The 23,238-nt window shown below is 45.5% G+C and overlaps 1 protein-coding gene across 7 annotated transcripts in view; it reads left to right on the top strand.

Moving 5' to 3' along the window:
- Positions 1-23,238, top strand: part of LOC147011956 (uncharacterized) — a 95,038-nt gene that overhangs the window by 66,286 nt on the left and 5,514 nt on the right. For 6 of the 7 annotated variants that reach the window (XM_085857779.1, XM_085857782.1, XM_085857781.1 and 3 more), the window contains exons 15-18: positions 3,921-4,069; positions 10,327-10,486; positions 13,250-13,312; positions 21,264-21,315. In XM_085857779.1, the coding sequence (XP_085713905.1) occupies positions 3,921-4,069; positions 10,327-10,486; positions 13,250-13,312; positions 21,264-21,315 (424 nt within the window). The remainder of the gene's footprint in view (positions 1-3,920; positions 4,070-10,326; positions 10,487-13,249; positions 13,313-21,263; positions 21,316-23,238) is intronic. The other variant, XM_085857785.1, reaches the window with a different exon arrangement.

Genomic DNA, 23,238 nt, shown 5'->3' with positions numbered 1-23,238 from the left:
GTTTTTAAACTTATTATTCAATGGTGAAGAATCAGTTAAAAAAATTCTCAGATCTGGATTTGGAATATTTAAATGATTTTTTCAATGGAAGCAGGTTCAGTATTTCACGACGAAGCCGATGTTAATGTTTATTCACTTTACACATGTGCATAACATATCCATTAGTTTGTTTATAAGCTTTTAAAAGTTGGGCAAAAACGAAAAGTATTTTAAAATATAAATTACAAGAATGCCAAGATAAATACCTGCTCGAATCTCAGTAAAATTCAGTTGTGGTGCTGCACACGTCATTAGCTTGATCTTCAACAAGTGAAAGCATTTCATTACATCCAAAGAATTGTCTGGGGATTTTGATTCACTTTAGTGACAGCCTTTGTCATCATGCAAGAAATACTTTAAGATGCATTCCTGATACTCTAGGCATTGGAGTGCAAAGAGACATGGGGCTGCCAAAGCTCATCAGAATTATGGGGCAACTGACATGTTTCTGTGCACTCAAACCCATTTAAGTCACAAACTTCTCTTATGTGTGATCCACTATATAAGCTTATTTTAACAGTACTTATTGATTTTACATCACTACCCATGTACTTCTTTACAAGACAGCTTCCAAAATGAAGTCGGGATGTGGACTGGGGGAGATGGGGGGAATTGAGGGAACCTTCACAATGCCATTGTCAGAATTACCTCCAAGGTCAGGTCAGGTATGGGAGCATGCGCCGGAGCAGCGCGCCACTGCGTCCACTTTGCGCTGGTACTCCAAAGGTCTCCGTCTGTCCATCCCCCAGGCAGATGCCTGGTCCATTCCCATCTCCTAGAGATGTTAATCAATCTGCTGTAACCACAAGGCATGTGCTCGGCTCATTGGCGGCCTCCACTCACGAGGCTCCCTCGCTGAGAGAATCTGGTGAGCGAAAAGTGAAAACACAGTAATAAGGAAATAACCAAGAATGTCAAGAAAGATGTTAAATTAACATTCACCTTCATAAGCAAGATGAGTTCTTCATTCTACTTCAAGTAAAGCTTAGCTTTGTTCAAAATTGGAAAGGAAACTTTTATTTTGTACTAACAAATACTACCCATCGCTTCGTTGATGGTAATGCTAAAGGGTGGGGGGGGGTGGAGTTAGGGGACTTGTCAGAGAGAATGTTATGCTTTATGAAAAACACACACACATATACACACACATATACACACACACACACACACACACACACACACACACACACACACACACACACACACACACACACACACACACACACACACACACACACACACACACACACACACACACATGCTTGGCCGATATCGGCAATTTTTGGGAAATCGGCAGTTGCAGTCAATGTGATTACCAACTACAGTACATACTGTATGCAACTAAAAAACCTTGAGTAGCTTTCACCAAAAAAACAATGTTGCATTTGTATAGACGTTTCAGGGATATGTTCACAAACATTAATCTTTTCAAACAGCTGCGTGTGATGGGTGAAAGAAAAAAAAATCTGGCTCAGTCACTTAGAAAACATGTTAATACTGCAAATGGCTTGGAAATTGGGTGTTATTTCACAACTCACTCAGGGTGACAGAGCACGCTCCACTCGCTCAGGGTGACGGAGCACGGTCCACTCGCTCAGGGTGACGGAGCACGGTCCACTCGCTCAGGGTGACGGAGCTGGTACTCATTTTGCCGACCTCAGAAGGATGACAGGCTGAGTCAACGCACCTGGTGTTAATGGGACGACAGGGGCTTGAACTCAAGACCCTAAGATCTTAAACCAGTCACCTTAACCGTGAAGCCAATACCAGTCTTCAACAATGGGTTTATGGTTTTATGTAACCTTGGCCAATATGAAGAGAGGGATTGGACCAAATGGGGTAAGAGGATGGTGGTGTTGGGGACGTTTGACTCAGGCAAAGTTATATTTACGGATACAAACTAGAACAGCATTCTGTGGAGCACATACCTCCGCCAGGTTGAACAGTCTACGTTTTGTATCCCACGGATAGGCCAGATCTGATTCCGGACCTTAAGTAAAATCTAATTGGCTTGTTCTCGTCACCTAACTGCCTGACCAACTCATCCACTTAGTTTTGTTATAACTCATTTACAACTGTTTTAAATATCATGTGATATATCGTTTTTGGCCCTATCTCTCATTGGTGAAGAATTACAACAAATTTAAAAATTCTCGTGTCCGGATTCGGATCTTCACCAAAATCGAATTGATTTGCCCTTGTCACACACCCCACCTGTCCACCAAATTTCTTTTGAATCCTTTCACAACTTTTCAAGATATCCTGCTCACAGACAAACAAATAAACAGACAGACGACAGACGGAGGTGAAAACATAACCTCCGTTCATTTCGGTGGTGGAGGTAAACATATGTAACACATACGTAACACTTATGGACCATTTAAATTCTCCCCTTATCCCTTGAGTAAGTTTTGGTACAAACATATATGTTGGAAGATGTGCGGCTCAGGAATCCTATTAAATCAGAAAGAAGGCACACTGAGTATTAATGGAGATCATTTATACATTATTTCTGTCACTTAATCTTTTTATAATATTTGTATATGCAGGTACTGGACAAAAAAGTGGAAGCACCAATATAAAGTCACTTAATAGGGTGTTGGCCACCACATGTGGCAAGTACGGCCTTTATACACTATAGCATAGAGTCCACCAGCATCTGAAATTCTGCAGGAGGGATGTGGCACCATTCTTCTATGAGAAAGTCAATCAACTCGCACCTATTTGTTCGAGGTGGAAAACGCTATCTCAGGCATCATTCCAAGCCCGGTGTTGGTTTTGTGGTTAGGGTGGCTGGCTTGGGATCTTAGGGTCCTAAGTTTGAGCCATGTTGGCTGCTGAATTAACACCAGGTGGGGTTGACTCAGTCTGTCATCCTTCTAAGGTCGGTGAAATGAGTACCATAGTACTGATATAGACACACAGCATCAGCAGCATAGTCGTGCCCAAACAAAATGATCGCTCCCTGGCAGCCAAGCTGCCATATGCAAGAAGAAGAAGGCATCATTCCAGAATATCCCATAAATGCTCAATTGGGTTCAGATCTCGTGACTGAGAAGGCCATGACATATGGATAACATCATTGTCATGCTCATCAAACCATTGTGTGACCACACATGCTCTATGGATGGGGGCTTTGGGGGGGGGGCGGTGGATCTCCTCTTGCAGCCAAGCCAGCTATAATGATAGGCAACCAGACCTGTGCAGCATTTTTATACATGACTATGCATACTGCGATGTAATTTGCTTAATACACATGGGCCACACCTGTGTGGAAGCCGTTGCTTGGTGTCCCTCACTTACCCAGGTGTTTCTATTTTTTTTTTGTCCACCACCTGTATGTACTTCATTTGCACAGTACATGTCCCATTTTATATTAATTTTTTTTTATATCTCTCTTATAATCGCATCTTTTTCCGGTTGCTTGTTTAACACCTGTCATGCCTCCACTGACAAAGTCACCGGAGGCATTATTTTTAATACTTCCTTTTCTTACCTCTTCCTTCTGTATTAAAGCGCATTGAGATTTTCCTTCTAAATACAAGGTGCAATATGTAATGAAATGATTTATTTATTGATTTTTAGAAGTATTTCTAAACCATTGTCCCAACCCAATAACTAATCCTGTGAAACATTCAATAGCATATTTTGTATCCTCAGGATTGCAGATGGGACAGCTGGTTAACATCCCCTTTGAAGGATGATCTGCTTTACAACGTGACACCCCGAATATGCCACAATGGCGATTTTCGTCAAGTTTGATTCCACCAGGGATCGAACCAAGGACTTAAGACCTTAGAAGTAAACATGTTACTCGTAATGTTCTGCTGCTTTTGTTTGCACGTTTTGATATGTTTGTGTTTGCATACTTGCCATAAAAGTATGCCAATTTTCTCCTGAAGGAAATGACCAAGACAAATGAAGCCACTCCAGCCAAAGTGGTCCATGCTGCTCCAGCGAAAGCATCTCCAGCCATTATGGTGCCTCGCCCTCGTTTTTCTGGTTTCCCATATTCAGATTACTCACACTGGTATGCTATTGTCATTTTACAAGTATTGTTAACCAGATAATAGTATTTAACTGGAAAATATCTGTCCTTGGACAGAGATTGGTAAATGAAAACATTAATCTACATATGGTTCATCCTCTGCTATGATCATGAAATGCCCTTTTGGGAGTTGACCTCCCCACCTTCATTGAACATGCTCGAGTTCCTTTCATCCACTGCATGTGTACTTTGAATGATGGGTCTGGCCAATGAGTCATGAAATGACATAAAGCTTGTAATTATTAAGTTCCATACTACTCTGTTGTCGGGGCACCATCACATTACTCTGGAGTGTTTCATGGTTATCAAACAACTAAACTTGGTGACGTAATGGTTCGAGTGTATGCTTTCAGTGAGAGGTTGACAGTTCAAACCTTGCCCCAATCATACTTTTTAAATAACATGTGCAGCTTCCTTGCTTTTGATGCTCAGCATTTAAAAATTACCCCCAGTTGGGGGTGACGGTCATCTCTGAAGCTCTGTAGATGTGGATCTCTGATCGGCTTGTCTTTTGGTTCAACGTACAGACGAAAGCCCGGGAGTAAAAAGGATAGAAAACCTCAGAAATCAAATTACAAATTCGAAAAATACAACCCGACCAGATTCAGATATTGTACCCTACTATCATAATCGGTTGGAAATTCCGCCGAGATCGGATAATAAATGGCGGAGATAATGTTGAAATTAGCTGATTTTTCAACTTTGGAGTGACCTTGACGTTGACCTTCAATCGTGTCTAAAGTCATACCGTCGTGCATCACTCGTCGACCCCTACCTTCATACCAAGTTTCACCAAGGTCAGGTCAGGTCAGGTATGGGAGCATGTGCCAGAACAGCGCGTCGCTACGTCCACTTTCCACTGGTACTCCAGGGGCCTCCACCTGGCCATCCCCCAGGCAGATGCCAGGCCCATCCCCATCTCCTTGAGATGCCGGTCAACCTGCTGCAACCACGAGGCACGTGGTCGGCCCATTGGCCTCCTCCACTCCCGAGACTCCCTCGCTGAGAGAATCTGGTGAGCAAGATCGGCGTCAGGAAAACGAGCTACGTGTCCATACAGCCGCAACTGACGCTCACGGATTATGCAGGAAACAAATCTCATCTGAGTCTCTCTCAGCAACCGCTCGTTGGACAAAAAATCCGACCAGCAATAGCCAAGGATTCTTCGAAGAGACCTGGTACCAAAGGAATTAAGTCTCCATCTCAGATCCTTGGTCAGAGTCCAAGTCTCACATCCATAAGACTGGATGCACCAAGGACCTGAAGACTCGGACTTTCGTCCTCCCGCACAGATACCGGCAGCGCCACACCCCATGATCCAGTGAATCCATGACTTCCCAGGCCCGACCCAGACATCTATTGACCTCTGACTCATAGCCAGCAGAGTCATGAATATCACTGCCAAGGTAAGTGAATATCTCCACGACCTCAACATCCTCACCACAAACAGGCGCAGACAGGACAGCGATATCCAAGATATCATTGAAAGCCTGGATCTTAGTTTTGACCCAGGAAACCCGTAATCCCAGCGGCTCAGACTCTTCATTCAGCACCTCGAGGGCCTCCAAAAGGATATCTAAATCTCCGCAAAGATGACTGCATCATCTGCGAAATCAAGGTCCGAGATCTTGACATTCCCAAACGATGCACCGCAGCTTGATCTCTCCGACATCCTCCCTAGAATCCAGTCCATACAAGCGCTGAAAAGTGTGGGGGCCAGTACACACCCCTGACGAACTCCAGTAACAACTGGAAATAAGTCATAGATGGTACCACCACATTTCACAGCACTCTCAGTACCAGAGTAGAGTTCAGACATCAGATCGATCAGTTTTGCTGGCACCCCACAAAGACCAAGAATCCTCCAGAGGGCATCCCGATTCACTGAATCGAACGCTTTGCAGAGATCAAATAAGCTGCATGCAGCCCTTGCCGAAACTCTCGTCTGCATTCGGTGAGGACCGGAAGAGCAAGGATACGGTCAATTATTGACGTCTTTGGTATAAAGCCTGACTGCTCTGGACGCTGGTGCTCAAGCAGATGGTGGCGAACTCTATCAAGAATTATCCGATCAAAGACCTTGCCCAGCACTGAGAGCAGCGTCACCCCTCAGTAGTTGTTGCAGTCTTGGCGATCACCCTTCCCTTTCCAGAGAGGAACAACAAGGCCCCTCTTCCAATCAGTTGGGATGATGCCTGTGTTCCAGGCAGAGCACAAAACTGCATGCAACAACACGAGTGCAGCATTTCCACTAGCCTTGAGAAGTTCAGCATGGATGCCACAGATCCCTGGAGCTTTACCCCGTTTCAACCGGTTCACCGCAGCCCGTGTTTCCACAAGCGAAGGTGGACCACAGTTGATTGGAGGGTCAGCAACAGGGATTGTAACACCCTTGACGTCCAACTCGACAGCTTGTGGATCAGCCTGGTACAACCGCTCAAAGTAACCAGCCCAGCGGGCCTTCACTTCAGACTCCTCTGTCAAGAGCCTACCACTCTCTGCTCTAACTGCAGTGCTCCAAGGGATGGGCTTGGATGAACGCAATGCGCAAATTCCCCTGTAAGCGGGACGAGAATCACCTGTCCACAGGTGATGTTCTACCCCCTCACAGATTCCTCGCACTTAGGCCTCCTTGTCCACCCTTAGTGCACGTACAGTTTTACGCCTCAGCTCCCTGAACAGCTCAGCTCTGCCATTCAGCCTGTCCCTGTAACTCTGGTCAATGGTATCCAGTGTCCCTTGAGAGACAAAATTCTTCTTTGCCCTGTGGTGAGTTCCAAGACATCCACCGGCAACATCAAGGACGGTGGTCTTGAAAGCACTCCACAACTCTTCAGGACCCCCCAAAGCACCCAGACCTCCCAAATGTCCATTCAACCTGTTCGCAAACCCCTCAGCTACTCTCTCATCCCTGAGCTTGCCAACATCCAGCCTAGGCTGGGATGGTACCACTCTCCCGGATTTAAGGTGCAGCTTTAGAGTTGCTACAACAAGCCGGTGGTCAGTATTGAGGAACTGAGCACTCCGGTAGACCCTGCAGTTCTGGATCATCCTCCAGCGACCATCAACGAGAACATGGTCAATCTCCTTTGCCACACCGCCAGCGTTAGAATACCAAGTCCAGCAATGAGCCTGTGGGCGCTGAAACCATGAACCAGCCACCCTAAGTCCATGACTTCTTGCAAAGTCAAGGAACTTAGTGCTATTCTGGTTCATAGTTCCTGACCCATGGGGACCAACACATGTCTCATAACCATCCCTATCAGTTCCAGTCGATGCATTGAAATCCCCCAAGACTAGAAGTGTATCTCGTCTGGGGCACTGATCAACCACAGACTCAAGCGTGGCGTAGAATGCATCCTTCACGGTGAGATCACTCGCCTCAGTCGGAGCATAGACAGAGACCAGGGAAATGACCTAAGGAGTGACAAATCCTTAGTCTCATAATATGCTCGTTGACCAGTGTTACCTCAATTATCATTGGGATCAGCTTATTGGACACAGCTACAGCAACTCCTTTGGTATGGTAACCATCAGAGCGATCAGACCAATAGTCGGTGTAACCACCCACCATTATCTCGCTGCAATCCGGTCTCCGAGCCTCAGAGAGTGCTGCAATACCGATGTTCAAACGCTTGAGCTCAGGTGATCATCCTTTCTTAGGGATAGGACATTCCAGACACCTACCTGAAGGGACCGCCTCAGGTTAACCCAAGGATACCGAGGTCTGGTGGACGACACCTCAGCACCATTCCGACACACTCTCCCGCAATCTGACCCAGGAATGTTACCCTGTGGTTTCCCTCCTGTCATCAAAGATTGGGGGTCCCAAAGGCTTTGCCCCAATCTCGTCATCCGGTGAGCTGTCCTGCGAAGGGAAGCTGCACAGGAGGTACTCCCACGGAGTGGGTTTTCAGATTTTTTTGCGTTTTTGTGTGTTGCGGAATGAAGGGTTTTACGGTGGCCGGAGTGCAAATCCTGCCACCAACCTCCTAATAAAAAAAGTAACCCAACTGCAGGAGGACGTCCGCAGACACAGTTGGGCACTCGATATGGATCGCCGTTGGCTCACAAGGAGCTCCTCCGCACTTTGACAGGTTTTGTTTATAATCTGGCTAAGTGTCCATATCCAAACACCCTCCTCACCAAAAAACCTGGTGGGGGAGACGGTTTAGTCGCCGACAACCCGACCATGGAACAGGTTAGTACAGGTTTCCATGGTACCTGTAGCAGGTCACAGATCTAACCTGAGCTTTGATCAAGATAGGGCGAAATTTTTTTGACCATATTACATCGACGATTTTTCCAAATTTGAAGACACGTGACTCGATAACCAGGAAGAATTAAAAAAAACTGGCCCGACCAAATTTAGATATTGCTCCATATTATCAGAATCCGAAAAAATTTCGAACATCGGATCACCAACGGCGGAGGAGATAGATTTTGAAAATGGACGATTTCGCAACTTTGGAGTGGTCTTGACCTTGACCTTGACCTTGACCTTCAATCGTGTCAAAAGTCATACTGTCGTGCATAACTCATCGACCCCTACCTACATACCAAGTTTCATCAAGATCGGGCAAATTATTTTATTTTTTTTGACTGTATCACATCGACGATTTTTCCAACTTTGAAGATACGTGACTCGATAACCAGGACCAATCTCAAAAAACCGGCCTGACCAAATTTAGATGTTCCATATTATCAGAATCCGAAGGAATTTCGAAGATTGGATCATAAACAGCGGAGGAGATAGATTTTGAAAATGGACGATTTTGCAACTTTGGAGTGACCTTGACGTTGACCTTGACCTTCAATTGGGTCAAAGGTCATCCCATCGTGCATCCCTCATCGACATCTACCCACATACCAAATATCAAGAAAATCAGAAGAAAAAAATGGGGACGTACGTACGGAGATAGAGACTGGTTTTACTAGGTCATCTCGTCAGAGATGACCTAAAAAGGATAGAGCATTGACAAACAACCATAGGTTGGCAACCGTTGTACAGGCTTGATGGGCCTGACAGGCCTCCTCTTGCAATGAAGTTCCTTCTTGGGGAACTAATATCTATGTGTATAAAACACAGCGTGTATTTGTCTGTTCCACTTTATAAGGATGATTTGAATAGAGTTTTAAAGACCAATCTTTTAACACGACTGTGCACACCACGGTCTATTTTTCAGGATACAAATACTAAGAAAACATTTTTCATGAAAGAATAACTGCGTCTCTTCTATTGGAATTGTAAATGGTGTAACAGTAGCCAAATCCATCAATCCATTGGGACCATACTCTGCAGAGCGTTGGTGCTGCCTAAGCAATCTCCTTGGCTATTGGTCACAATTCTGGACGGGTCGCCACTCCAACACAGTATACCAGCAAGCTGATACTCATTTTGCTGACCTCAGAAGGATGACAGGCAGTCAACCCCACCTGGTATTAATTCAACAGCCAAGTGGGATTTGAACTCAGGATCTTTGCATCCCAAGCCCACCACCCTAACCATGAAGCCAACACCAGGCATTAGTAGCCAAATGCTGGGAATGATTCAGACACGCATGTTCAGTGAGTAGCCATGATGGAACTACTTTATTATACATACACCAAACCAACGCATCATCAGCCCCTCATTAACATATGTATTCGCTGTACTTCCACAACAAATGGTGACTTGCAAACCGAGCCTCAAGGGCGGTGTTCAGACACGTTTTGAAAAATAACAATAAATACAAGGTGTAGGGAGGTGAAATTCACTGCACGTGATGTGCAACACGCGGAGAGTAAAACGAGTGTTCATTTACATCCGTAGGATGTCTAATAAATAAAGACGAATATAAGCACATGTGACACTCGGCCGAGGCTTCAGACTTTGGCACCCTCACAAGACTGGATATCACATTTGTACATGTAGTGTTTTAAAATATGCTTTTTCTTGCTACAAAACATCATATCTTCCAGTCTCCTTGAATATTTCAAATAAAATAATTCCAACCCGTCATTTTGATGAGCTTTTTTTTACTAGTTATTATAACTCGTTAAATATCCATCTTGAGTTGAATTGCCGTCCTGACTAGTAATTATGGATGGCCAACACACCATACATACCCATTCGTAAAAAATTGACTGATCACAGAGGGAACATATTTAATGTTTACCAATGTGTGCAGCCAGAATAACTCTCATCCCTTTTTCCCCCCACCATCATCGTTTTTTCCCCTTTCTCCATATCCTGACAGGCTCAAAAGAAGTGACGATCAACCTGTAAAACCAGCTGAGACAATGAAAACCAACAATACAGAATTTCAGTCAGATGTTGTTGATGGTTCACCCTTATCTAAATCCCCTGAATTCACCTTTAGCAGTCGACCCATGTTTTCTTTCACCAGCAATGATCAGGCAAGTATAACTGAAGCACAAATAAAGAAGACAATACTGCAGTTTATAACAATTGATTCTTTGTGGGAGTATGGAAATCGTGCATCTGATTGAAATCAAATGGAATATCTACTGTTGTGGTGTGCCATGTTGTCTCATGTTAAAGCCAATGAAAAGTCTCACATACCAGTGAGCTGAAGATTTTGGTCTCATATGTGGCTCTGTAAGGGGGCAGCTATTTGTTACTTCTGCCACCAAAGGCAGGCAGAGGTTGTTTTTACCCCTGTCTGTTTGTCTGAACAACATATCTCAAAAAGTTGTGGACTGATTCGGACGAAATTTGGTGGACATGTTGGGTATGTGACGAGGACAAAATGATGCATTTTGGTGAAGATCCAGTTTAGTTACTATCATTTTTTAAAAGTGATTCTTTACCATTGAGAGATCGGGCCAAAAACAATATATACTGTATAGCATGATATTTCAAAAATTTGTGCATGGATTCGGACAAAACATGAGTTGACTAGGTGACGAGACCAAGCCGATTAGATTTTGTATATGCAGATCCAGATCTGGCCTATCGGTGGGGTACAAAATGTAAACTGTTCAGCCTGGCAGAGAAACTTGCTTTTCTGAGTGCCATGCCAGTTATGTATACATTTGTGAGAGTTGGTATCACTTAAGTGAATGGCATCATGTTGATGAGTAAAATATTGATCATATTAAACTATTGTTAATCATATTGTAACACGACCGCGGTTCAATCCCCGAAGGACTTGAACCCGGCCACTCTGGAGCTTCCTCTCTGCAAGATGCCGAAGCACAAATGCGAATCTAGCTTGAGCAGGCTAAATTGAGCTCAGAGTTACCATTATTAATTTGATTTACATGCCAAGAAAGGTGTGTAAAAGTTACTCCATTGAATTTCATCATGCTGGAGGTATAGTCACACCCAAATAACCACAAAGAATAAAAGGAAGATTCGGGTTTAATAAATAATCAAATTGGGGCAGGAACACAGTACAGAAAACAGTAAATCCCGATTGGTAGAATCAAATGCACTTATTCAAAACGACAGGTCTTTCCTATCTTAATCTACACCTATCAACATACACACAGGAGAAGAACAAGATAACGCAAAGGGAATAGAAAAGAGGTGGATGGAGTAAGGCCTTCTCTTAACCCAGAGCAATGTGGGCTAGCGCTGCGTCAGACTTGCAGGTTAGTTCTTCCCCCGCACATCATGACTGTGAGGTGGGTCGCGACATGGGGTTGCGTAGAGCACAACCTGGGGTGTTCCTCTGCTTCAGCGCTGCTGCTCCTGGAGTGCATCCTACTGTGTCTGTCCTGGTCAGACCCTGGGCTCAAAGTCTTCGCTCCCCTTCAAAACCAGAGTTCAAAGATTACATATTGATGGCCAATCATATATGTTGTCACACTCTCCATTCAGTGGCACTCCGATGATCATGTACATGTCCCATTGGGCGCTTTCAATAATTCACACTTGTTGGCTGGCCAAACCCCATGTAACCATCCACTCAACAGTGGCACATGGCCTCACCGAGTCAATCAGTATCCAGCTCTCGAGCCCCCTGATATGACATGGATGAGGCCTCCCTTGACCGTTACTATGGCCTGCATGCCAGCGTATGTGGCTGCAGTTAACAAGGGATTCCGATCCAATGTACCATACTCTGTTGCAAAGATTTCTGCCGAAACAGATTCTAGGCCTGGGGTAATGCTGAGCGATTTGCCATACCTCTCCCAGCAGTCGTTCGGGCAGGAATTTGGAATTTATTCTTGGTGCCGGTGATGGCTCACCGACTCTTTGCAAAGGACAGCGTGGGATCTTTAACGTCTACCAACGAATGCTGGCAGACAGGATTCCCGTTTAACGTTCATCCGAGGGACGGGCACACACATTGATGAATCACTTTACCTGTGAAACGTGCGGATGAAAGCTTAAAGTGGGGTCAGGATTCGAACCCAGGATAGACAGCTTCAAGATGAGTGTGCATACCTTCAGGCCATCCTGTCAGTCCTATGTCCTTCAGTGGTTTTCTGAAACACACACACACACACACACACACTCTTAATACAGGGAAGAACAGCTGCATGAATATGCACAGTCTCCAGCCTTAACCTAACTGTTGCTTCCTTCCTCATAAACCTACCAGTATTAAACTGTGGTCACCAAACGGTGAACAGTATTAAACTGTTTGTTGGGGGGTGGGGAAGGAGTGGTTCAGGTTTGTGCAACATGGTTGGGGGTGGGACATTCAACCATATATGCATACTTAAGAAATAAATGACCTCAAATGTCACAGTCCAGGTGTTGAGACTGAGAACCTAGGAGAAAAATGGGTTCATTTGACTTGTGCTGTCCTTAGTGCCTCATTCTGCTCGGGTCAAATCTCAAGTATTGATCTTTGTTTACTTATGTCCTTGCAATTAATGTAAAAATACAGTAAGCCCTCTTAATGAACTTGCTCTGCAGATGGTAAATGTGCAAGTTTCTCCTTTCACCTTGTGGGCATTGTCAAGAAACACAAGTGTCCATTTTTATTCCGACTTGAACGTCGCCTGTGTTTGGGTTATTTTATAGACCGTTATAAATTGTCCTTATCCCGCATAGTTTAATATCACACACACACACACACACACACACACACACACACACACACACACACACACACACACACACACACACACACACACACACACACACACACACCAATGTTTGTTGTGCATTGTGTGTAACTTATGTAATCTTGAATCAATCAGGACAGAAAAGAAGATCAACAGTTACAAAAGTCTCCATTCCTCCGACCTCTCTTTGGAAATGTGGTAAGGCAAATTTTCTCAGTACTGTATTTATCAGCTGTTTTAATCTAAACTAATAAGTGTGTGTGTCCTCCATAACTCCAAAACCATGAAACCGAGCAACCTGAAACTTTGCATGCAGACTAGGGGAACTCTAAGGAAGTACATGAGTGAAAATTTGGGGTTTGAGTTAATTAAAACACCCATTTTGAAGATAATTATTGGCCTTCTTTAATTATAGTCTTTATCAGGAGCTCCTCGGCCACCTCGCTCTCTGGGGTCTTAAGGAATATCCTGGGTTACCTTACTAGGGTTTGAAGCCGTCGTGTTTTTCAGCCTGCTCAACCACACCTCAACTTGGAACAGGCCGCAATTATTTAATGATAAAGTTGTTTTCACTTTCCTCACTCATATTATTGAATGCCAATTCATCAGAGCTATGAATCGCTGGGTACATTGCAATACTTATAAATGCCTGGAGACACCAGCGTTAGTGGCTTTATTTCATTTCTGTACATGTAATAACCTCGAGAATGTCTCAAACTAAGCTGAATTACAAAAATGAAGCTCCAGAATCGAACTTAGCAGCAGTTCCGTCTCCTAAAAGAAGTGTTCCTTTGTCCAATTCAGACTTATTTGACATTTTGGGCATCTCCAGGAGGTGTATGTTTAATATGACAGTTTGGTGATTACAAACCGCATGCCAAGTGAGCTGTTTGTTATCAACCAACGTTGGAGTGCCAAAGCCACTTGGCGAGTGCCCTACAACATTCACACCATCACTGAATATGATAATTAAATCGATCGACTTGAACAAAGTTCAGGGGCCACTCGTGTACGTTTGCCACGTGTTGTTCTGCAGTGCAACAGATGGTGGCTGGCTCACTGAAAATGTTGAATTTTATTTTCCATGACGTTTCCCCTTTTTGTGCATTCTTCCATTATATGGCCCATCACTTCAGCATAGATAAATATTGTTACGTTTGAGGGGGGGGGGGGTATGCATTCAAAGGGTAATTAGGATGTTTAATTAGGTATGCCATGCTGTTCGAGTTTACCAGGATCTCGATGTAATAAGTAGCAATTCAGTGGTGATAAGTTGTCTAGTAAATGTTCATTTCTTCAAGGGGGAAATGATAATTGTCACGTAATTAGATAGGGACACGGGATAGGGTAAGTGTGTCTGCGTAAACCCCTTTTAGTAGTCCCTGGAGGCTGGACGTGACGTCACAGGACAGTGCAGTGGATGGCTCCGCCCCGTGATCACGATTGGCAGAAGGCGATGGCGGTGGGCCAATAAACGGCTCGATTGGAAGTGACGAGGACAGGAGGATAAAAAGGTTCTGTTCGGGGTCGAAAAGGAAGAGGAAGAAGATCGGGACAAAAAGATCGTGTTTTTTTGGTGTGGAGGCTGTTGCGCGGGAAGCGTACTTGTTGTTGTGCTGATTTGATCGTGTTCTTCATCGTGTCTTGGAGCCTTGCTGAGCCTCGCCTTGGTTGGCTCTGGGGTTCTGCTGACTCGGAGTACGGGGTCGAACGGCGGGCGGACCTGCCTCCCTCTCCTGCTCTCAATTTGGCGCCAGAACTGGTTCCCTGGCGGCTGTGAGCGGACTTGGGCCAGGACCAGGAGGTCGACAGCACCACGGTTTCTCCTGCCCCCCCTGACGAGAGCAAGGCCAGCTCGTCCGACGCTGATCCAGGGACAGTTGCGTCCACACCACGGTCCAGCCTGACCACCAGAAATAGCTACGTTTTGTGTGTGTGTGTGTGTGTGTGTGTGTGTGTGTGTGTGTGTGTGTGTGTGTGTGTGTGTGTGTGTGTGTGTGTGTGTGTGTGTGTGTGTGTGTGTGTGTGTGTGTGTGTGTGTGTGTGTACTTGGCGCCTTCGAGGGTTTGAGATCTGTATATTCATTGGAATTGTCTGTGTTTTCCCCATGCCCGATCCCACACCATCCCGTCGAATCGCCCCGGATCCCTCTTCTTGCCGAGTCTTGTTATTTCTGGTTAATAATAAAAACAAATAAACATCATCAACTCAGTGAAAAGTGACTCGTGCCACCTTCCTCGTCCCGTTTGCGGTAGAGCGATTAGAACCGCCATGCTTGGGTTATAAATAAATAAACCGCCTCCATCGTTTCGGCTCATTCTATGTTGGCGGGACTGTTCAAGTCCGGTGGACGTCACATTGGTGTCAGGGTGTTGGATGTTCGAACCCCTCTAAATTATATTTGGTATCGGGAGAATATACCAAGATTAAAATCTCGCCACGAATTGGAATAAAAAATTACTACAGAAAAGCGCGCGAGCGCGGGAAAATTTTGGCGGGATTTTTCAAATTTAAATTAATTGGCGGCAAACGGGACTTCTGCACCATGGCGGATGTGCAGATGTTTGAGGAGGAAGGCCACGTGTCTGGCAGCGAGTCGGGGGAAGAAGGGAGAGACGGGGGTAGGGTTGGAACCTCCCCCATTCCGAGCGTGGACCATGCTTCATCGCCCGTAACGGAGCCGGCAGCGCCGGAAACCGGCACGATGACAATCTGGACAATGTTGGAACGTTTAATGAGTGCAATTACAGCACAGGGGGCAAAAATGACGGCACAGGGGGCACAAATGGCAGAAATGACGGCACAAATGGAAAATCAATTCGTGACACAGAGGGCAGACATGACGGCACAGGGGGCAGAGATGGCGGATCGATTGGGGGTAATGGGGGAACAGTTGGGTGCACGGATTGATTTAATGAGGGATGAATTGGGGGAAAAGATGGAGAAAATGAAAACTGAGATGCAGGAGTGTGTGGATGTTAAATTGGGAGAAATACAAAGTAAATTCGAGGATAGATTGGAGGAAACAAAGGTAGAAATTACATTGGAGGGGGAAAATATACGAAAAAAATTGGTAGATAAAATTGATGCAACGAACATTCGGGTTGATAAAGTAGATGAAAGCCTGGAACGTCATCGTGCCTGTGTGGATGCTCGTATGCAGCTGCAGGTTGAAGAGTGGGGAGAGCTGAGGAAGCAAGGGATGAATTTGGCGGAGGAGGTAAAAGGATTGGAGGCTCGTTTGGACGAACAAGATAAAATTATGAGCCAAGATGAAGTCTTGGATAAAGGCCTGGTAGAGCCGTCTTTTGTAAGTAGAGTGTCCGGGTTGGTTGAGGAGCAGCTACAAACTCGCGACGGAGCCTTGGAGGAGGTTGTGCGGGCCCAGAAGATCCTACGGGAAGAGGTGAATCGGTCCATTCAACGTTTGGAACAGGAGGCAAAATTGACCCATGAGACCCTCACCACAAAACATCTTTGGCCACAGTGGGCTCCGAAATTGGATACGCAGCCACAAGGGTGTTTGATCCCTGGGCTGGATTCGGACAAGGGAGAAACTGAGAAGCGGGCCACCGTAAAAGTGATCCCCCTGGTAAATTTCGACGGGTCAGGGAGCGTTGAAGCTTTTCTGACACAATTTGAGTGCATTTCCCGACTAAACGGGTGGAATGAGCAGGAACGTACAGGGAATTTGGTGGCAACGTTGCGGGGACCAGCCGCAGATGTGTTAAACGTGATCGCGGAGGGGATGTTGACCAGCTCCCACATTTGCGAGGCGTTGAGCCGTCGGTTTGGGTTCGCGGCAAACTGTGATCTGGTGCGGGCCCAGCTCCAGCACCGCAGATTAAAGCCGGGTGAGACAGTGCAGGAGCTGGCACAGGACATTTACCAATCAGTCAGGATCGCGTATCGGGACCTTACAGTGGAGACATGGGATAGACTGGCACTAGAGAAATTTTTAGCTGCTCTTCCTGACCCTGAGGTCCGAGTGCTAGTGGAGCTACAGGATCCACCCACTGTGCACCGAGCGGCCGAGTGCGCGACCAGGCTGGCCTCGTGGAGTCGGCCGGGTCGGGTGCCTGAGAGGCCATCGGTGACGATCCGACAGGCGGAGATCCAGGATCAGGGAGGGGGGCTGGGAGAAATTGGCATTACCCAAATGTTTCAGGAAATTTGCCAGAAACTGTCAAGTTTGATAAAGGGTAATCCGGTAGTTAGTGCGCCAAAGCGGCGGGGTCCAGCCCAGCCAATAGAGCAATTCAATTATGGCCGAGGGGGTCCCGAACCGGAAGAGACATTTCACCGATACTCACGGGGGCCTTTTATGGAGAGTTGTTTCCGGTGCGGGCGAAGAGGACACGTGCAACGATATTGCCGGTACCCGGCGATGGAGGGACCCTCCAATCGACTTTTAGACTCGGAGAGGGTGAATCCTCCTGCTGAACAGCCAGGTCTATCCGAGATGCCCGTTCATAGGTCGGGTCCGGAGATCACTGTCGGGGGTCGGGGAGACTAGATTGGGCTGAGCATATACGGCCATGCTCGGCTGCTGAGATTGTGGCGAAGTGCCCTCCTTTGGTGGAAAAAAATGAATTGTGGGAAAATTGACATGGGTTTGTAAGTTCTGCTGGGTTTTAGAGTGATAATCGGGACAGTGGGTAATTGGTAACAAAGCGGGCACAAGTGGCTGTCCAATGGCTGGTGCGTGGATCGGGTGAGGAGTGCTGTGTGAGTTGTTTTAAGTTAAGAAGTGAAATGTATGGTGCACACATTGATTTTTTATTGGACATGGTGTGGTAACAGGGAAGGTCATGGTCGGTGAAGTGTTAGAAATGCAGGTGTCACATGTAAGGCCGATGGGGTGGGGGAGTCATGTGGGTTTTGTGGGTGGGGATGATGTGCTTGTCCACAGGGATTGCTGAAGCTCACGGTGAGCGTGAATTGCGACCCCCTTCAAGGAGATTCACCACCTGGTGGCTAATGGTGACAGTGTCTGGAGGCAACTGGGAGAGAGTCTGGTTGGGCGACCAAGGCGGGTAGGACCTTGGCGACCCAGGAAGGCCAGAGGAGCCAGTGAGACCCCTTCCAGAGTGTTGTACGGGATTAGAGCTGATGGCTACCAGGGGGGAGGGAATCAAAGGGAGCGGGGCGGAGAAACGTCCGGGTTGGACTAAAGCTCACCTGTGGGCATGGTTGCACCTGAGATGCCAAATCATCTTGTGGTAACCCACCCCACGGCCACGACGGGATTCAGCCTGCATGATTAAAATGAGGAACATGACCTAGAAATGTGATGATGACCATGGTGTGAGTGTTGTGAAGATGTACGAGTCCCACTCGATCCCGCACAACTTGACAGGTGCAGCAAGGGCATGATGTCCGCATAATTTTGGGGCAAGCAAATTTGAAAATTAGCTCCCCAGGTAACGCTGGGTCTATTAGCATCCACTGGGGGAGGCGGTCAAGTGTAAATATCCTGTGAATAGTGTCGTTAAGGCTTAGAGTAGGAATGTAGAGTATGTGTTGTGTTTTTGTGGAACCTTTTGTTTCCCCTCCCCAGATCACTGGAAGAGTGTTGGGCAAGAGCGATGATCCAGAAGATGGAGTGCAACTTCGCTCAGTGCTATCATGTGATAAAATAAAATAAATAAATAAATAAAAAAACGAATGATTGTTTAGGCAAGGATAAGGCCATAAGGGGGTAGTACATTAAGCAGGATAGGTAAGTTAGCTGTGACTCGCTGCCCATTGCCCCTCCTACTTTATTTCGTTAGGTTAATTAGGTGTGAGTCAGTAAGTGTTAAGGCTGGTACGGTAGCGCCTGTGATATACCTTGCAGGAGCTGCGGTACCAGAGGAGGGGGCAGTGTTACGTTTGAGGGGGGGGTATGCATTCAAAGGGTAATTAGGATGTTTAATTAGGTATGCCATGCTGTTCGAGTTTACCAGGATCTCGATGTAATAAGTAGCAATTCAGTGGTGATAAGTTGTCTAGTAAATGTTCATTTCTTCAAGGGGGAAATGATAATTGTCACGTAATTAGATAGGGACACGGGATAGGGTGTTTGTCTGCGTAAACCCCTTTTAGTAGTCCCTGGAGGCTGGCCGTGACATCACAGGACAGTGCAGCGGATGGCTCCGCCCCGTGATCACGATTGGCAGAAGGCGACGGCGGTGGGCCAATAAACGGCTCGATTGGAAGTGACGAGGACAGGAGGATAAAAAGGTTTTGTTCGGGGTCGAAAAGGAAGAGGAAGAAGATCGGGACAAAAAGATCGTGTTTTTTGGGTGTGGAGGCTGTTGCGCGGGAGGCGTACTTGTTGTTGTGCTGATTCGATTGTGTTCTTCATCGTGTCTTGGAGCCTTGCTGAGCCTCGTGCCTCACCTTGGTTGGCTCTGGGGTTCTGCTGACTCTGCTCTGCTGAGTACGGGGTCGAACGGCGGGCGGACCTGCCTCCCTCTCCTGCTCGCAATTTGGCGCCAGAACTGGTTCCCTGGCGGCTGTGAGCAAGGCCAGCTCGTCCGACGCTGATCCAGGGACAGTTGCGTCCACACCACGGTCCAGCCTGACCACCAGAAATAGCTACGTTTTTTGTGTGTGTGTGTGTGTGTGTGTGTGTGTGTGTGTGTGTGTGTGTGTGTGTGTGTGTGTGTGTGTGTGTGTGTGTGTGTGTGTGTGTGTGTGTGTGTGTACTTGGCGCCTTAGAGGGTTTGAGATCTGTATATTCATTGGAATTGTCTGTGTTTTCCCCACGCCCGATCCCACACCATCCCGTCGAATCGCCCCGGATCCCTCTTCTTGCCGAGTCTTGTTATTTCTGGTTCATAATAAAAACAAATAAACATCATCAACTCAGTGAAAAGTGACTCGTGCCACCTTCCTCGTCCCGTTTGCGGTAGAGCGATTAGAACCGCCATGCTTGGGTTATAAATAAATAAACCGCCTCCATCGTTTCGGCTCATTCTACGTTGGCGGGACTGTTCAAGTCCCGTGGACGTCACAATATTAAGAAAAATTCAATGTTTCGTTTTTAAAAATTTCTTCAACCGTTTTGTGGATTGCTTGGTGAAGCCACTTGGCACGCGTTCTTCAAGCTTCAATCAATGGCGATACCATGGTTCTCTACCGGAGGTAGGAAGGCAAAATCAATTGTGTGATCACAATGAGTAAAAAAACATGTTTGCAGTTGTTATGAAGTGACGAATCGCCACATCACAGCAGGAAAACCGAGAGGTACGCATCCTCACTCGAAGCTGTCTAGCCTGCTATAAATCCAGATCCAGCTATAAACTGTCATCCTGGTGTTTCACAGGCAGGGCGATTCATCAATATGTGTGCTATTTCCCGGATGGACATTAAACTGGGCGTCTCATCTGCCGGAATCCCTTTGCCCCTCCCCTCTCTCACCCCTCTCCCTCCCAACCCTACTCCCCTCTCTCCCAATCTCCCCTCCTTCCTCTTCCCCTCTTCCTAGCCCCCCCTTCTCCACCCCTCCTAGTTTCCCCTCCCTCCTCTGCCTCCCCTCCATCTTCTCTCCTCTCTCCCCCTCCCCGCCACCCTTAATATCCCCATCAGCGAAGCGACGGGTTGTATTTGCTTGTATAAAATAATCTCGTCAAACGTACTGTCTTGAATTAAACGAATGTGACATTTTTATGCCTCCGCAAACAAAGTCGCTGGAGGCATTATGTTTTCGGGTTGTCTGTCTGTGCTTCCGTGATGGGTTTTCGTTACCGTGATAACTTAAGAACAGCTGAAGGGATCCAAGTCAAACTCGGTACAAGTATGTATTATGATGTAAAGATAAACTGATTCGATTATGGTGTCAGAGGTCCTGTTCGGTAAAAAATTCTGTTACTATGCTAAGTTGTGAACCAGTGATGGGGTTTTGATCAAACTTGGTATAAGTATATATAATGATGTAAAGATGAACTGATTAGATTTCAACATCAAGAGGTCAAAGGTCAGAGGTCATGTCAGGTAAAAATGTGATACTTGAGAACAGCTGAAGGAATATAAATCAAACTTGGGGCAAGTATGCATAATGATGTGGTAATGTGTGCGGAGGGTCGACATCGAAGAGTGCCGTTCTAGTTTTTACATGCTTTAATGTGAAAAAAGTTTCACCCACTGAAATCTATTTCTTCAGTCTCCCTTTTGTTCAACCATGGATGAAAAAGGTGATCATGGATTTAAAGATGGTAAGTTCAAACTTTTTTTTCACTCAAAAACTCCACAAAAGTCCTTATCCTTTGTAAAGTTATGTGAGAAAGTGTTACCTCTCAATGATACCACCGTTGTATTTGCAGATTTCACAGGCAAGTAAATGGCATTTTTTTAATGTAGTAAAACTTTGCAAATCTAAGAGCAATGCTTTTCTTGATGATGAGTATTTATTATCAAATCTATCCGACTTGACAATCAATCTAAAGAACGGCTGCAGAAGAATGTTGAAATGTCCACATATGTAAAATACAATAGACACCAAACAGTTTTTCATTCCCAACACAAAACAAATCGATACTCAGACTGAGTGTCATTACCTCCACCACCGAAGGTAGACGGACATTATGTTTTCACGCTTGTTTTATCTGTGAGTAGGATTTCTCAAAAGGTTGTAGACGGATTCAGATGAAACTTGGTGGACAGGTTGGGTGTGTGACAGGGACTAATTGATTTGATTTTGGTGAAGATCTGAATCTGGATACGAGAATTTTAAAAGTGATCTTCACCATTGAGTGATGGGGCTAAAAATGATATCTAACACGATATCTCAAAAATCTATGGCCGGATTCGAACGAAATTCATGGACAGGTCGGGTGTGTGACAAGGGCTAATTGTTTCGCTTTTGGTGAAGATCCAGATCCGGATACAAGAATTTTTAAATTTGTGAAGTGATTCTTCACCAATGAGTGATCGGGCCAAAAACAAAATATAGCACATTTCAAAAGTTGTGGACGAGTGATGGCAAAACTGGGTGGATGAATTGAGTAGGTGACGAGAACAAGGTGATTAGATTTTGGTTAAGGTCCGGATTCAGATCCGGCCTATCAGTGGGATACAAAATGTAAACTATTCAGCCTGGTGGAGGTATGTGCTCTACCGAGTACCATTCTAGTTGATTCAGTGATTAATGATCATGAGGGAACTTGTTCATTATACCATCAAAAGTCTTGGGACTTGGATTTTATTGGCAATGTTCTTTGTTCAGCCACCTCCCATTGTCTTCATAATAGCTAGGCCCTTCCTCTTACATCTGCTTGAGCATGTTTTTATTCAATTTTGATGTGGGATTCTTTGCTATTTCTTGCATGGTGTGTCCTCTAGTTCTTACAGATTTTGTGGCTGTTGTTGTGAAGGCCACAATTGGTATTTCAACACATCCACAGGATTTGCTATCAGACTTGAACATCATTTACTTGGAGATTTCACTCCACAAAACTTGTGTGCACATTTTGAGACTCCAGGATATCCTTTCAATGCACTCACCATGAGATACTATGCATTGAATACATTAAGGAATACGTTGTGGAAGGCTGCTTTTCCATGGTATTCTGTGTGATCAAGATTTACAAACAAGTCCTGGTGCTTGCCTGACATCCTATTGACTCTACAAACTCTTTTGTTACATCATGGAGGTTTGATCAGACATAAGTCACTTCTGCTCCATCTAAAATTCTGTCACAGGGTTCTCTTCTTTCTTGAAGTGATTTTCCGAAAGTCATCCAGACCTTTCATTTGGTTCACTGTTACCTGGAGTTCTTCATTTCATGATCTTTAGAATAATTTGATTTGTAATTTGCTAAGTTAGTAGAAATAATTGTGATTGCTGTGCATACTCTCTCGGAGCCGATTATTAGTCCTCACTCGAACCCCGTTAACGTTCCTCTTAAATAAGTGGATGTAACCTGATTGTGGTGTTTACACATACTCAAACATCATGTTAGAGCTATAAGGAGTTCATGTATTATTCTGAATTTACAGTCTGTTGAAGATAATAACAATGATTGAAATCAGATGCACTTGTGGATACATTTTACAACTGGAAGAATGGAGTGCCCCACGACTTTTTATATGGCAGTGCAAAATCCATCTTGCACAAGACTAGTTGAAAATTAAAAAGG

Source organism: Eptatretus burgeri, chromosome 15, assembly GCF_056783735.1.
Source record: "Eptatretus burgeri isolate ZD-2024b chromosome 15, Ebu_testis_v1, whole genome shotgun sequence".
Taxonomy (NCBI): domain Eukaryota; kingdom Metazoa; phylum Chordata; class Myxini; order Myxiniformes; family Myxinidae; genus Eptatretus; species Eptatretus burgeri.
Note: the sequence above shows the minus strand (reverse complement) of the source record. Positions and strands in the feature narration are given on the sequence as shown.